Genomic DNA, 16,191 nt, shown 5'->3' with positions numbered 1-16,191 from the left:
CACCCCCAAGAATTTCATCTAAACCAGTATAATCCCTTTGAACTTTGCATTCTCGTAAGGAGAAAAATATACATGGAAGAACAACAGTCTAACATGTCATTAGGGAAATTAGCAGGACTATAAGTAGATGAAGAAAGTTGGACAAATGGGCCAAAATTTTACAGTTTGAACTGTTATACCTTTACAAGTCATTTGGGAAGTAACTTTTTGATTGACATTATGATGAAGTGGCCGTTACGTATGTTACGTGAAGAAAATGCTTGATTCTACTTCTCTGCAGACTGTACCAACTTTCTTCAAAGTTGACAGGCGGAGTATGTTGTTAGAGGGTTTTAGACTGCTGGACATTTGTAATGCTTCATGTTTGCATTACAAATAAATTGCACCTTACAAATTACAACTATGCAGCAGCATGCTCAGAGCAAACACGCACATAATATGGGGACAAGGCACATAGCGAACAGATTGTCTTATTCTTTGTATTCAAAACACACACATGGCGCAAACAATGTGAACTGCCACAACGTGAAGATGAAGGTAAATGTACCAGCCCAGACGCTATCCTCGTCAGTAGCCACCGCCACTGATCACCTTCGGAATGACCTTCACCTTCCTGCATTCCAAGGCTCTGCACCAACGTGTGAGTTTATCTGGAACATTGATAGGCTCTTTGATCACCTCAAAGCAAAAAATCCATTTGCAAACGGACAGAAAGCACCATTGTCACTAGCAAACCAAGATCAATGGCAAGGATTTTTTGACAGTGAGAAAAAGTACCCCCTGACCTTGCTGGACTATAACGGGACACCACTGCATTCATCGCAGCGAGGCCAAGCCATCCTCGGCTTCATCATCAGCACCACTTCAACAGAGGGCTTGACTATGGAGATGATTGGCAGTGAAAAGCTTAAGTACTTGCCGCTATACAAATACATGTACTCCCAACACCATCTCGAAATGTTCTTTAGAAAAATTAGTTGCCGAGGTGGCTGGAATAATAATCCTAAGGCAGAAAGATTCCGCTACTCTATGCGAATCCTCCTTCACCAAAATGAGGTGAAGGCACCGTCATCAGGCAACACCACCCAGCTGGATGATACTCAAGAGCTCGCAGTGGAAGCCCAACAGTAACTCATCAAACTCTCCTCAAGGAGCAGGCACTGAGTTCATCATACAGACAGAACATCTGAAAGCAGTGATGTTCACAGACAGAGAGTGGCAGATGTCATGCCTTGTGTATACTGCTGCTGGTTTCATCTGTAGAAGACTAATGAAGCGACTAAAGTATGCCAGTTGTCAAGCCGCACTCGAGGATGACATGGAGTTTGGAGACTCCTGATTTCGGTTTCTGTAAAGAAAAAACAATGGCGGATTGGTGACGCTATCAAATGGAGTCGTGGAGGTATTGAAATGTGCAGAACATGCCTTTCGCAAAAGCCATGTCCGAGCCGTGCACTATGGAGAAACTTCCTCACCAGAAGAAAGAAGACATTCATTCAGCTACTTGTTGTAAATGCCCACTTCAAGATAAAATAAACACTCTCTTTTCTTCAGACAACTTTGTGCCACCCATGAATTTGGTGTTGAAGAGCCATGGCAAAGCCATACATCAACTTGCGGTTGTGAAAGACAGGAAGACAACACCATCAACGAGTGATCTTGAAAGGAAGAAGCAGCAAGAGGATGAAACTGAATAAATACATCCTCTTCAGTGGTCTGTAATGAGCCTCTTGTAAGTGTCAGGTCAAGGAGAACGGTCTTGCCACTGCTACAAGTCATCCTGTATACCCCGGTACAACCGGTTGATTAGTGGATTATCAATGCATATATAGCAGTATCTGAACGGAGAGTACCTTCTGACTGCCTTCATTTGCTCTCCCCCACCCACCTTTTGCAATCTCAGATTTTACCCTTATTTGTATTTGTACTGAAGGCATCCGTGTTGTCTCTCTCTCTCTCTTTCTCTCTCTCCCTCTCTCTCTGACTCTGTCTCCCTCTCTCTGACTCTGTCTGTCTGTCTGTCTCTCTTGTTGCCCATGTTTGAAATGGGACTTTCCTTAGGTCCCACTGCCTCACCGATTACTCCAGCTTTGACTGCTCAAAATCTGAGCTTTTAGTCAATAGTCATCGAATCACATTTCTCTGTATTTACCGTCCCCCTTGCACGTCGAAAAACAGGTGTAGAGCCCATGAATTTTTTTAACGATATTCAAGACTTGTTAGACACTCACATTGCCAAGAAACACTAATTAGTACTACTCGGCAACCTCAAAAATCCACTTTGACTCCAAATCAAATAAATTCGCAAATGACATGAAAAATGTACTGACCACATTGGGATTCAAACAGGTGGTCAACTATCCAACTCATCAGAGGGGTCACATACTCGACTGGGTGGCCACAAACAATGTAAAAACTATCGTCGACATTGCTGTCACAAATCAGGTTTTATCGGATCACTTTGCTGTGACTTTCGAAATGGATATTAAGAAGCCGGGCCCAACGAAGCGCTCTGTCAAGAGTAGAAACTAAAAGAACATAAACGATGGCCAATTCTCCGCGGACTTTCAGCGTGATGCCATCGAAGTCCTGTCAAGACTTTTTTGTGTAAGCAGAGCAGATAGTTATGACACCCCGGAGAGGGGTGTTCTTGACCAACACGCCCCACTCAGATCCAGACTATTACAGATTGACCGTCGGCGCCGGGGATGACGCTGGAGATAAAGGCAGGCAACGCGGAGCGACGACAAGCAGAGGGGAGATGGCAGGCACAAGGACTCACCGTGCACAGAGACATCTATGGACAACTTCACAGAAAAGTCAAAGAACTCATAATCATAGCGAAACGTTCCTTTTACAATAACATTATATCAACGTTAAAAACATCTCAAAGTCTCTTTCGCCTGGTTCATTCACTTTGTGGAAAATCCAAATCTGCCCTTATTCCTTGTGCTCCTCCCACAGGAGAGCTAGCAAATAACTTTGGAACATTCTTTGCAGAAAAAAATTGCTACAATAACAGACACATAGGATAAACACAGTTCATCTGTACCTGAATTCGAAGAGTTCCACGGGAACCTCCTATATGTAATTTTAAACCGGTCTCACAGGACTCAGAGAAAAAGAGATCATAATGTCATCACAAACCGAAGTCCTGCTGCCTTAACCCTATGCCGACACCTTTATCAGTGAACTATCTTGACGTTGTTATTGATGTTGTAACAGCTTTTATTAATGATTCACTCCTTTCAGGAACAGTGCCTTTGTGTTTTAAGCACGCAGTCGTAACACCTCTACTAAAGAAACAGTCGTTTTCCCATGCATAAGTTTAAGAACTATAGGCTGGTCTTTTACCTACCATTTTTGTCTAAAATCTGAGTAAAAGGTGGTCAATTAAGAACATAATATCTTGAAGAAAATAATCTTTTAGAATGTTCTCAGTCGGCCTACAGAGCGTTTCATAACACAGAGACTCTAGATTTGAGGTCACTGTACCGCCTAAGCCTCAAATCCAAATCCATCTTGGGTGAGAACTTCCCTATAAACTTGGCAAACGTGGTGGCAACACAAGAACGACGGCAGAAGACACAAGAACGACGACAGAAGACAGACAAGAGACTGAGAACGCGAAGAGGGCGAGCTGATCCAAGGGGAACAGCTCATCAATTAGGACAGTTGCTGGCAGTCTACAGTTGTTACATCCCTTGATTTCATTCACATCGTCATGGCTTTGATGTTAACTCCACTTCAACAGATGGTTTTCAAAACTGAAGGAGGACACTTGCCTGGCTGAGAAATGGAAAACATGGAAGGAGACCATGAAACTCTACTTAGATCTGGCCATGAAAACACACACAGAGAAAGAACAATGTCAAGACATCCCATAAAATGTGATAGTGATAGGGGAAGAAGGCAGGAAGATCCTCACAACCTGGACTTTCTCAGAAGAGGAGATGACAAGGTTGAGCCTCTGCTGCAGAAATTTGAAGACTGTTGCACTCCAAAGACCAACGTGACTCTGGGGCGGTACAAATTCAACTCAAGACAGCAGAATCCAGATGAGTTAATTGATGAATATTTAGCAGAACGGAAGAAAATCAGTCAAAACTGCAAATTCGGGACTTTGGAAGATGAACTTATCAAAGACGGAATAGTTGTCAGCATCAATTCAACACAACTTAGAGAAAGACAGCTGAGAGACAGATCTGATCCTGGAGAGAGCGTTGGGCATCTGTCAAGCAGCAGAACAATCAAAGAAAGGAATCCACAAGGTGGACCAAAAAGGCGCTTCAGTTGATGCGCTGAAGAAAAAGGGCTACAAGAGACTAGATTTATTATTCAGAGTCAACGGGGAAAGTATTTTGTCAGCGTTGTAAATTATTCAGCACCACCTGTGAGACTGCTTTCACTTCAGCATTCAACGACTGGAAAAACGTTATAGAGCGATTGTCCTACCCATCGCAAAGCTGTAAATGACTTCTATGTGTTTGGAAAACAAAGTAGGGTGTCAGACAACTCTTTCGTCTCACAGTTGAAAATAGAGGTTGAATACTGACGTCAGGTTTTGAGAAGGGTGGTGTCTGTTGTGAAATTTCTGTGCGAAAGAGAACGTCCTCTACGTGGTTATGACAAACAATTTGGATCTGCACATAACGGTAACTTTCTTGGATTGTTAGAATTAATGGCTGAGTTTGATCCATTCCTAGCAGATCATATTGCGCGGCATGGCAACGAAGGACTGGGCACGCGTCATATTTATCATCTACTATTGTTGATGAGTTTGTAGAAGTGTAGACCGCCAAAGTAAGATCAGTCATCGTTGAAGAGGTCAAAGAGGCAAAGTACTACAGCATTAGTGTCGATTCCATCCCAAGACATAATCCACACCGATCAAGTGACATTCATTCTTCGTTACGTCAGCAAAGCTGGTCTACCTGTAGAGAGATTTATAACTTTCATCCCAATAGAAGCACACGATGCAGAGTCTCTCACGTCAGAGATTTTGACAGCTTCGGACAAATTTGGACTGGAGCTTCGAAACTGCCGTGGTCAAAGCTACGATAGCACTAGTAACATGGCTGGACGCCTCAGTGGTGTACAAGCCCGTATCAAAGAGATGAATCCCAAGGCTTCCTTTGTCCCCTGCTCGGCTCATTCTCTAAATCTGGTTGGTGTTTGTGCAGCTGAATGTTGCGTAGACGCAGCATCATTTTTCGGATTCATCCAAGCATTGTACAACTTCCTTTCAAGCTCCACACATCGTTGGGGCTTGTTTGTAAAACGTATCGATGGCCCTAGATGGTCTGCCCGACATGAAGGAACAGTAGCATTAAAATCCAACTAGAAAAAGATTATATCATTACAGCTTGACATCTCTCGTGACATGAAAGAATCTCCCCAAACACGTGATGAGGCGTCATCCTTGTACAACAAGATGGAAAATCTTGAATTTGCTGTGCTGTGTGTGTTTTGGGAACAAGTTCTGGCACGCTTCAACACTGTCAACAAAACACTTCAGAAACCATCACTCAATCTGGGAGTCATACACATGTTGTACGATTCTCTAACTGCTTTCTTAACAGGACTTCGGGACGATTTCGAGCGAATCGAACAATCAGTCACACCTTTCATCGAAGAGCCTTCCTACCAATACAAACGCACTGCAAAACGCAAGCGCTTCCACGACAAAACGAAAGATTTTGAAGCTGTTTTGTCGCATCGGGAGCAGTTTAGAATAAACACCTTCCTTGTCATCGTTGACTGCCTTTTGTCTGAACTTGAAAAGCGAGGAGACATCTACAAGACTTTGGCTCAAGATTTTGACATTCTCTTTTATCTTCACAAGAAGCCTGCCACAAGCATTCGAGACACAGCATCTCGCATTAGGCAGCAATATGAGGACGACCTAGAGCCATCATTTCCTGACGAACTAGTGTCGTATTCAGGATATGTCAACTCAACATTTCAGTCTGAGGATACACTTTCTCCTCCCCGGCTCCTTCAAGATCTGTGCCAAAGTGGTGCAACAACAGCTTTCCCAAATGTAGAGATCGCACTGAGGCTCTTTCTCACCATGCCTATCGCCAACGTAGAGGGTTACAGATCCTTCTCCCTACTGAAACGAGTGAAAAGTAGACTGCGTTCAACGATGGGACAAGAGAAACCAAGCGGCTTAGCTCTCTTGACGATTGAATCTGAAACGACAAAATCTCTAGATTTGAGGAAATCATCGAGGCATTTGCCCAGCAAAAAGCGAGGAGAAAAATATAAGGTATGAGTGTTTATAATCTGTTGTGTATGTGTTTAAATGAAGTAATCCACCACGAAGAAAACAAGCACGGATAGGTTTCGGCTCCCTCATACTTTGTAACAGAAATAGATCTATAAATGTGCTTGTCGTCGTCTTAATCCACATTATTGGTGGATACTGGTAGGCCTACATCTAATCACGTTTTACAGTATAGCTTTCCATCGGTTCGGGGTTACAATGCGGTAGTAGTAGCATCAACGCCATTGAGGGGCCCCGGCCCCGCGGCTCATGGACAGCCTAGGGCCCCGCACTTAGTTAACGTGGCCCTGGAGGAGGACCAGACAAAACTCAAGTGCACTCACAAGTAAAAGAAAACATTGATCAAGTTCATCGTCACCTCAACGGATGGAGCAAAAACAATAATAGGTCTTCAGACAAGTGAACAACTGAAGCTTGTGAAAAGACTAGATGAGATCAAACGTTTTTGGAAGGGAAATAATTAGACCTGCTCTTATTTCATTCCCTTAGCAGGACATTGGTTAGTATGTTGTTCCCCTTTGTGGAAACATTTCAATGTTTTATGCCATTTTCATTATCCTAATATGTGAGACATCGTGGTGAAATCAGGCGCTCGTCAAAATAATGATATCGAAGAAACTGACAATTTTCTGTCCATTTGGCAATTTAAAAAAAATCGAATTTTTGTTTTTCGACTCAACACCATTAACCTCCATGTTAAAAGATTTCTGTGTGAATATTACTGAAAAATGTTGATTTAAGGCACCCCCCCCCCCCCCCCCAACAAATCTCTCTCTATCGGAGTTACCTTTGTCAACACTTTTTTCGTCAATTTAAAAACACATTTATGGGTCCATTTCACTGAAAGCCATTGATGAAAGACATTTAAAAAATGTAAATTTTAAGTTTCTACGGACTCTCAAGCTTTGAAAGTCATCAAACTTTGATGGCCATTTTCTCGCTAATTTTGCCTCTGAAACCAATCAATCCCCATCTCATTCAATCGCAGATTATCTCGACTACTATTCATGATAGATGAGTATTTTTTTCACCGAAAGCAAGACCAATGAACAAGCTTTAAAACGTTACAAATAACTCCACACGTTCAAAAATTGACGAGCGCCTGATTCCACCTCGTCGTGACACATATGTCATGTTTGTATTTTCTTTGCCAAAGTGTACCGTTAGGCTGGTGTTATAATATTCTATGTGAGAATGACTGAGACGTATGTGTCAATTATTAAAGAAAACATGTATTGTGTAACATGTAAATACCCTAACCTGTTGTGTAGATATTGTTCCTGTTACATTATATTGATCATAAATATATTGCTTGGTTATGTTCGACCCAAGGCGAGACTCCTGTGTTCCTGGTTGAAGTTCAAGTTTGCTGTTACAAGTTACAAGATCTAACATCGGCGACGAGGATAGGATCTACGAGCAAGCAAGACCAAGACCCGTTGGCTCCTTTGCTGAAACAAACACAGCCAAGCCAAGCCTGCTCTACACAGCACAGCCCAGCTGACTGGTCCAGATACAAGCCAAGCTGCCTGCCTCTGCAACAAGCCTTCGACGAAGCAAGAAAGCCTTCCTAAGCCTTGGGAAGCGACACAGGAGCCTGGGGAACATCGAGAAGACAGGTTGGTGAAAAATTATTGTTCGTATACGGATCAAGTTACGATAAGTCTACAAAGACTTATCACCTGCTCATAGTCTAAAGTCTACACACGTTTCACTTATCATCTCGACTTTCCCCATCCGTAGTTGGTCAAATTTTTTTGCACGCTCTCAATTTCTATCCTCATTACTTGCTTTTATTGACGTCAAGGGTCCTTGGCGGTCGTATTTATTTACTTTTAGAGCCTCCAACCGGTCAAGTGAAGTTTCTGATGATCGGGGCCTAAAGGTACTGTCGGTCGGGCGTTCTTCTCGCGCCTAACAGACATTAAACCCAATCTCAATCCTTGTTGTCCTCTGTTGAAACCAAACCACCACTTCCATACTTAAGCAGAAAAACAATGGTGAAATGGTATAGGTTTAACGCACTATCAACACTATTAGGTTATTTACGGGGCGGGACCTCCTAGTTTAACGTCTGTCTCCGATAGGACTGAGCCAAGTGGGAAGTTCGTGTAAAGTGCCTTTCTCAAGGACACAACGTCGGACCGAGCAGAGGCTCGAACCCCCGAACTCGCAATCTCACGATCATGAGTCCGGTAGCCTAACCACTAGGCTACCGACGCCACTTATACTTTAGCAGGAGAGCGTGCATAGTTCGAAACCTTGTCCGGTCAACGTCTTGTTGTAATTTCCTGTCCTTCTAAGGACAAAACAACGAGAAAAGTGAAACGTGTCAAACTTAGCCGATCAACGTCTGGTTTGGTTTCCTGTCCTTCTTAATCTTAGGACAAAACAGCGAGAAAAGTGAAACGTGTCAAAAGGCCGACCAACGTCTCGTGCTTTTCCCTGTTCTTCTAAGAACAGAACACCGAGAAAGCGTGAGCCGTAAAACATAACTTTAGCGACAGAACAAGCTGCTGCCGGTCAGAGACCAGTCGTCATGTCTCGCTCACAGTCCCAGGATGAGTTGATCAAACTGCTGCGAGAACAGATGAGAGTAAACGGCAGCAGCAGATGGAGGTGTTACTTGCCGAAGTCTAGTAGAAGAAGACGGTCATAAGCACGAAGTTTGGAGAATTCGACCTCTCTATCGAGCTCTGGTCGGATTACTGGTTCAGATTCTGATTTTTGATTGATTGAGTAGGTGTCTTACGGCACTATCGACTCAATTTTGGTCATGTAAGTGCCAGGTTCGAAACCTTCACACAGGCTAACGCTATTCCAGACGATCAGCGCGCAGAAATATTCCTCACTAACCAGTCCAGTGTCGGCGACAAACTGCTGATGAATCTGGCCCAGCAACAGTCGCCACCAAGGGACATCAACAGTCTGTCAATGACGGAGATCTCAGCCTACATGACAGATCAATACAACCCTAAACGCTTCATAGTACGAGAACAGCTCAAGTTCTGGACCAACACATAGAGGAAGCCAGGGGAGACTGTCAACGAACTGGCAGCCCGAATCAGGCAAGAAGCTGCCACCTGCGATTCTGCCTCTATCAGTGACCCTGACCCGCTGGACGAAGCCATGAGGACTCGGTTTGTCTGCTCCATCCACAACGAGGCAACCAGTAAAGCCCTTTTTAAAATCAAAGACGACGAGCTGACCTTCGCCAGCGCCATCGAACTTGCAGCAGAGGCAGAGGAGGCTTCAAAGGTCGCAAAAGAGACATTAACGTCTCAGGACACGGCCGTCCACAAAGTCGGGCAGTCGCAGAGACGAGCGCCAGGAAAGCCGTCCTGGCCTAAGCAGACAACACCTCAACACAAGTCTCATCACGAGAAGAAATGGCTGCAACAGAAACGCTGCACCAGATGTGACGGAGCCCTTACATCTGACAGCTGCCGTTTTGCCACTGCCACATGCTGTTTCTGCAACATCAAGGGCCACATTGAGGCGGCATGCCGAAAGAAAAAAAGCCAACGAGTCACGATTGTGAAGACGATCAAGAGTTCAAGCATCAAGCCCAGAACCTAAGAGTGCTATATATCGGGGCATCCAGTCCAGCTATAGGTCGACACCGGCTCCAGAGATAATTTTATCTCTTTGAACACATGGCACCTGCTCAATAGGCCAAATAGACCAACAGCCAGTACCGGTGTGCCTCTGATCAAGACCTTCCTGTCCTCGGAGTCATCACAGTCCCAACTACGTTGGCTAAGGACGACAAACGCGAACAACAAAAGTTCGTCGTCACCCGTCTGCAGCTGAACCTCCTCGACCGAGAATCATGCAGAAGCCTAGGTCTATCCCTGGACCAGCTCCTGTACGACAAAGTCAACAAAGTCCTCCAAGACATTAAGCCTGATATGTCCCTGCAGAGCTCCAACCAGTAACTATGTCAGGTGTTCCCAGACTCGTTCAAGAAAGGGCTGGGGACACCCAAAGACTTCCAGCTGGAGGTTTGATTCAAGCCAGACGTCCAGTCAGTCTTTCACAATCCTCGCCCAGTACCTATTGCAGTACAGGAAGACCTGGATAGTACCATTCAAGCCGGCATCAACAAAGGTATCTGGGGGTCAGTCCAGTTCAACTCATATAGTACGCCAGTGGTACCTATCAATAAGAAGTCTACACAAGGTCAGAGCAGTATGAGTGACTACTCTGTCACTGTGAACCAGCAACTGGAGACACATCGTCACCCGATGCCACAACCGGAGGATCTCATGCGGAGACTGGGTCGAGGCCACTATTTCACGAAGACTGACCTCGCTGACGCATACAACCAGATCTGCTTTGGCCCAGAGTCGCAGAAGAAGCTTGCCCTAAGCACTCACATAGGCGTCCTGCTACAGAAACGCCTGCTGTTTGGAATAACCTGGGATCACGGTTATTTCCAAGAAATCATGGACCAGTTAACACAAGACCTGCCTGGTGTTGCAGTCTACATGGAGGACATCCTTGTCAGCGGCAACAATGCAGTGGACGGCGGAACACCTGCAGATCCCACGAGGCCTGTTCCAGCGTCTACAAGTCAAAGGACTACGCTGCCAGTTAGAGAAGTGCTTCTTTGCTCAGCCCCACGTAGAGTTCCTAGAACACTACCTTTCCAAGAACGGCATTGCAAAAGATCCAAAAACAGACGCCATCATGCAGATGCCAGCACCATCCAACGTGTCCAGCGTGAGATTTTTTTAGGCCAAGTCCAGTTCTATAGCAAATTCCTTCCAAACCTGTCGACTATCCTGGAACCGTTGTACCGTCTGACAAAGAAAGACACTCAATGGCAGTGAGGTGCGCCTGAACAGACAGCTTTTCAACATATCAAAGACTGACTGAGTGCTGACACCGTCCTGGCCCACTTCAACCCTACGTTGGAGGTGGGAATATCCTGCGATGCATCAGACATGGAAATTGGCTGTGTCCTGTTTCATACATACAGTGATGGCAGTGAGAGACCCATTGCCAATGTCTCAAAAAACACTGACGCAGACCCACAGAAGATACAGCCAAATTCAGAAGGAGGCCCTGGCTATCATTTTCGGTCTCAACAAGTTTCACCAGTTTCTCTACGGACGACGTTTCATCCTGGTGACGGATCACAAGCCGCTGATTGCCCTCTATGGACCAACGAAGCCAATTCCAGCTCTGGCAGCAAATCGACTAGCCAGATGGGCCCTCACTCTGAGCCAATACGACTACTCCATAGAATATCGCAAGACATCAGACGCCCTGAGTAGATTGCCAGTAGGGGCGGATCCATCCTTTGACAGGGAGGAGACTGGTGCAGACTCAGCAACTATTTGCACCATAAAACTGATCGGCAGCCAAATCGCACTTGCAAATCCGAAGGTTTTAGAGGGAGAAACATCCAAAAACCCTGCTCTAACCAAGGCGATCCACCACCTGCAAGGCAACTGGCCCAAGAACTTCGGTGACCAAATGAAACCTTTCTACGTTCTTCGAGACTTTTTGTCTCTGTCGAATGGCTGCATTTTCCACGGCCACAGAGTGGCGACCCCAAAGACTATGCAATCCCAGGTCCTCCAGATCCTGCACCTGGGACATTTCGGAATGCAGAGAATGAAGCAGTTATCCCGCACTGCTGTCTACTGGACATGCATTGATGCCGATATCGAAGACGCCGCTCGACACTGCACAACTTGCAACGAGCACCAGAGACTGCCCCCTAAGCAGCCGTCTCACCCATAGATCACCCTCGACGAACCTTGGAGCCCCGTCCATATTGATGCACCCACCTCATGTCCTCTATAACAACCAAGACGACCACCCGGAGGCTCGACGAGGACTTTGTTCACTTTGGCTATCCACACGCCATTGTGACAGACAACGCCACCTGTTTCTCGTCAGCCGAGTTCCAGACCTGGTGTGTGCAGCAGGGCAGTCAACACCTGCACGGAGCCCCCTACCACCCTGAGACGAACGGAGAAGCCGAGAGACTGGTCCAGACCTTTAAGCAGTCTCTCAAGAAGTCTGACTTGCTTCCCGCGGACGCCCTTCAGGGGTTTCTCATACACTACCGCCGCACACTGCTGGCCAGCGGTAAAAGTCCCAGTGAGCTCCTGACAGGACATCAGATCCGTACGTAGCTCGGCGTCATCATCCCAGCGCAGAGGCAGACTACACTCTAAGTTCGAGATGAGCCTGCTCGTCGTCTCAGCAAAGACAGCCCATGCTTCGCGCTTTCCTACAAATGTGGGCGTAAGGACAGATGGAAGCCATCTGTGGTGACCGCCTTTCTGGGTCACAAACTCTATGAGGTCCATGTGTTACGAGACGGCCCGATGAGGAGACGACATGAGGATCAACTTCGCCCTCGACGCGCACGTCACCAGCCTTGACATGGACATATTGTGAACTTTGACATTTCTCAGGTTGTGATTGCTTCTGGGAACACTTTAGTCTTCAGATACCTTCAGACTGAAGGGGAGGTATTATGTAAGGGAACTAATTAGACCTGCTCTTATTTCATTCCCTTAGCAGGACATTGGTTATTTAGATGTTACCCTTTGTAGAAACACTTCCATGTCGGTTTATGACATTTTCATTATCATAATATGTCATTTTTGTATTTTATATCTTAGTCAACGTGTACCACTAGGCTGGTGTTGTAATAATATTCTATGTGAGAATGACTGAGACGTGTGAGAGTCAATTATTAATAAAGGCATGTACTCTGTAACATGTAAATACTCTAACCTGTTGTGAAGGCATGGTTCCTTTTACATATTGATCATAAATAAATTACTTGCTTATGTTCGACCCTAGACGAGACTCCTGTGTTCCTGATTGAAGTTCAAGTTTGAAATGGTATAGGTTTAACACCCCTGTCAACACTATTAGGTTATTTAAGGGACGAGACCTCCTAGTTTAACGTCCGTCTCCGATAGGACCGAGCCAAGTGGGAAGTTCGTGTAAAGTGCCTTTCCCAAGGACACAACGTCGGACCGAGCTGAGGCTCGAACCCCCGAACTCGCAATCTCACGATTACGAGCCCGGTAGCCTAACCACTAGGCTACCGACGCCACAAGTTCAAGTTTGCTGCTACAAGTTACGAGATCAAACACAAATAAAAGTGACTAGAAGAAATGCTCACAGAATACAAGGATGCATTTGGAGAATCGGGCAAGCTACACACAGAGTGCACCATGAGAGGATGACAAAGTTGAGCCTATTATAGTAGCAGCAACAAAAAAAGATCATATACTCTCAAAGAGGAAAAATTGAGGCAGAACCATGAAGAATGAAAAAAACAACAACTAGGTGTCATCACCAAAGAAGAGGAGCCAACTGACAGGGTCAATCCAATTATAGTTGTCAACAAGCTCAATGGAAAAGTAAGATTGTGCCCAGACCCACAGAGACTGAACACAGCTTTGAAAAGAGAGTACTACCAAATTCCAGCTGTTCAGGGCGTATCAACAAAGATGTTTGGGGCAAAGTACTACTCCAAATTGGAAGCCTCAAGTGGATTCTACCAAAACCCGCTGAGCGAAGAATCATCAAAACTGTGCACCTTCTCAACACCTTTTGGAAGATGGAGGTTTCTGAGAATGCCATTTGGAATCTCCTCAGAACCTGAAGTCTACCAGAGCACAATGGACAAGTTCTTTGGTGACCTGGACGGTGTAGCCTGCTACGACGATGATCTCTGAGTGTGGAGCAGCACAATTGAAGAGCACATGAAACGCTTAGAAGCAGTCTTCAAGAGAGCAATAGAATATGGGCTGAAATTCAACACCAACAAATGTGACTTTCTCAAAGAACAGATGACGTACATGGGACACAACCTCACAGAAAACGACATCACAGTGGATGAGAAGAACGTGTCTGCCATCAAAAACATGCAAACACCCAAGAACAAGCAAGAACTCATGAGACTCTTGGGTATGGTGACCTATCTGATGAAGTTCATCCCAAACATGTCCAAGGAAACAGCACCCTGAAGAGAGTGGCTAGAAAAAGACAACGAATGGGAATAGACAGAGAAACACGGCGAAGCTGCCAAAAACCCAAAGAACACACTGTCGTCTTGTCCATCTCTACGCCACTTTGACGTAACGACATCTGTTACAATAGAAGGCGACGCCAGCAAAGATGGCCTAGGGGCAGTTCTGTTGCAAGAAGATCAACCAGTTGCATACGCATCGAGAAGCCCTACAACAGATGAACAGCGATATGCTCAGATTGAGAAGGAAACACAGGAAATCGTTTTAGCTCTGGAACGGTTTCACCAGTACGTGGATGGATGAAAAAGTCAAATGTGGACAGACCACAAGCCAATTGTCGCCATTATGAAGAAACCCTAGAACAGGTGTACAGCAAGGATCCAGAGATTCCTATTATGAATGCAGTTGTATGACTTAGAAGTCTCATACAAGAAGGGAAAGGAAAAAGCGTTGTCTGACACCGTCAAGAGAGACAGAAAGCAGCTATTCCTCAACAGAAGAACCAGAAATCCCAGACACAGAAGTGAAAGCCTTTGTGGACGCTGTAGTCAACTGATTACACGTAACACCTCAACAACTCGAAGAAATCAAGGAGAAGCAAAAGCAAGATGAGACACTGAAGAAACTCAGAACACAGACGGAAGAATGGCTAGACTTGATGCACAAAGTACCCAAAGAAATAAAACAGTTCTGGGCGATTTGTGAGGACTAACAGAATGTGATGGAATCTTGCTCAAAGGAGATCAGTTGATCCTTTCAGAATGTCTACAGAAAGAAATGTTGAAACTCATACATGAAGGACATCTTGGAAAAGAATTATCCTAAAACAGAGCAAAATCAGCAGTCTTTTGGCCTGAAACAGATTGCAGAAACAGTCAACAGCTGCGGCACTTGCCGATGCAACAAGAATGCCCAACAGAACGAACCTTTACTACCACATGACATCCCAGATCAGCCATGGATGAAGCTTGCCACAGAGCTGTTTCAATTGCAAGGCAAAGACTACCTCCTCGTTTGCGATTACCATTCAAAGTATTTTGAGGTCTGCAAGCTAGACACAACCACCAGCAGCCATGTGATCACACAGCTCAAAATCATCTGTGTGCGACATGGCGTTCCTGTGACTTTGATCTCCGGCAATTGGCCACAATTTTCATCATGCCATTTCAGAGTCTTCACAACACAGTGGAACATTCAGCTGGTCACAACAAGCCCTAATTTCCCAAGAGCCAATGGGTTTATCGAAAGGAATATTCAGACAGTAAAAAAGCTGCTCAAGAAGGCCAAGGAAAGCGGGGAAGACACAAATCTCGCCACCCTGAACTACAGAACAACACCCAAATCAAATTCGAAATCTCCTGCAGAGTTGTTTATGGGCAGGAAATTAAGAATCCTGCTGCCGACTATGTCAACCAAAAGCAAGACAAACTGTAACAGAAAAGTGAAGCAGAGGCATGACCAGAATGCCCACAAGTTACCAGAGATGAACCCTGTGACTTTATTAGGTACAGGTGTAATTGTACATGGGAACCAGAACAAGTGATCACCAAAGCAGCAACCCCTCGTTCATTCACCATCAAAACGAAGTATGGAGTGCAGCGCCGTAACAGACAACACTTGATGTGCACTAAAGAGAAATACCATGACCTGAGGACAACCAACCCTTTCGAATGACATTCTTGAGGGACAAGGAGATAGGTCTACACCAGCAAACCCACCGCAAGAGCTGGCACTTCAAGATCTGGTGTCATCGCAACAAATTCGAGCTTCAGAGCAAGAACCTATGAAAACCACAAGACCTGGTCGAGTGATCCAAAAACCTCATAGATACAGAGACAATTAAATTTAACAATGGTGTGGGCTAAAATGATCACGGTGTGTAATCTAGGA

The 16,191-nt window shown here is 45.2% G+C and overlaps 2 protein-coding genes across 2 annotated transcripts; both read left to right on the top strand.

Annotated features, from left to right (window-relative positions):
- Positions 1 to 10,482: 10,482 nt before the first annotated feature.
- On the top strand, positions 10,483 to 11,124 carry LOC106011311. Its single transcript, XM_013080483.1, has one exon. The coding sequence runs from the start codon at positions 10,483 to 10,485 to the stop codon at positions 11,122 to 11,124; it is 642 nt and encodes a 213-aa protein (XP_012935937.1).
- Positions 11,125 to 15,094: 3,970 nt separating this feature from the next.
- LOC101862762 (uncharacterized protein K02A2.6) lies at positions 15,095 to 15,844 on the top strand. The gene has a single exon (XM_005089381.1). The coding sequence runs from the start codon at positions 15,095 to 15,097 to the stop codon at positions 15,842 to 15,844; it is 750 nt and encodes a 249-aa protein (XP_005089438.1).
- The last annotated feature ends 347 nt before the right edge of the window (positions 15,845 to 16,191 follow it).

Source organism: Aplysia californica, unplaced genomic scaffold (assembly GCF_000002075.1).
Source record: "Aplysia californica isolate F4 #8 unplaced genomic scaffold, AplCal3.0 scaffold00005, whole genome shotgun sequence".
NCBI lineage: Eukaryota > Metazoa > Mollusca > Gastropoda > Aplysiida > Aplysiidae > Aplysia > Aplysia californica.
This window is presented reverse-complemented; position numbering and strand designations above follow the sequence as displayed.

Coding starts and splice junctions, on each gene's coding strand:
- LOC106011311 (XM_013080483.1), top strand. CDS start 10,483: ATGAGTGACTACTCTGTCACTGTGAACCAGCAACTGGAGACACATCGT.
- LOC101862762 (XM_005089381.1), top strand. CDS start 15,095: ATGAAGGACATCTTGGAAAAGAATTATCCTAAAACAGAGCAAAATCAG.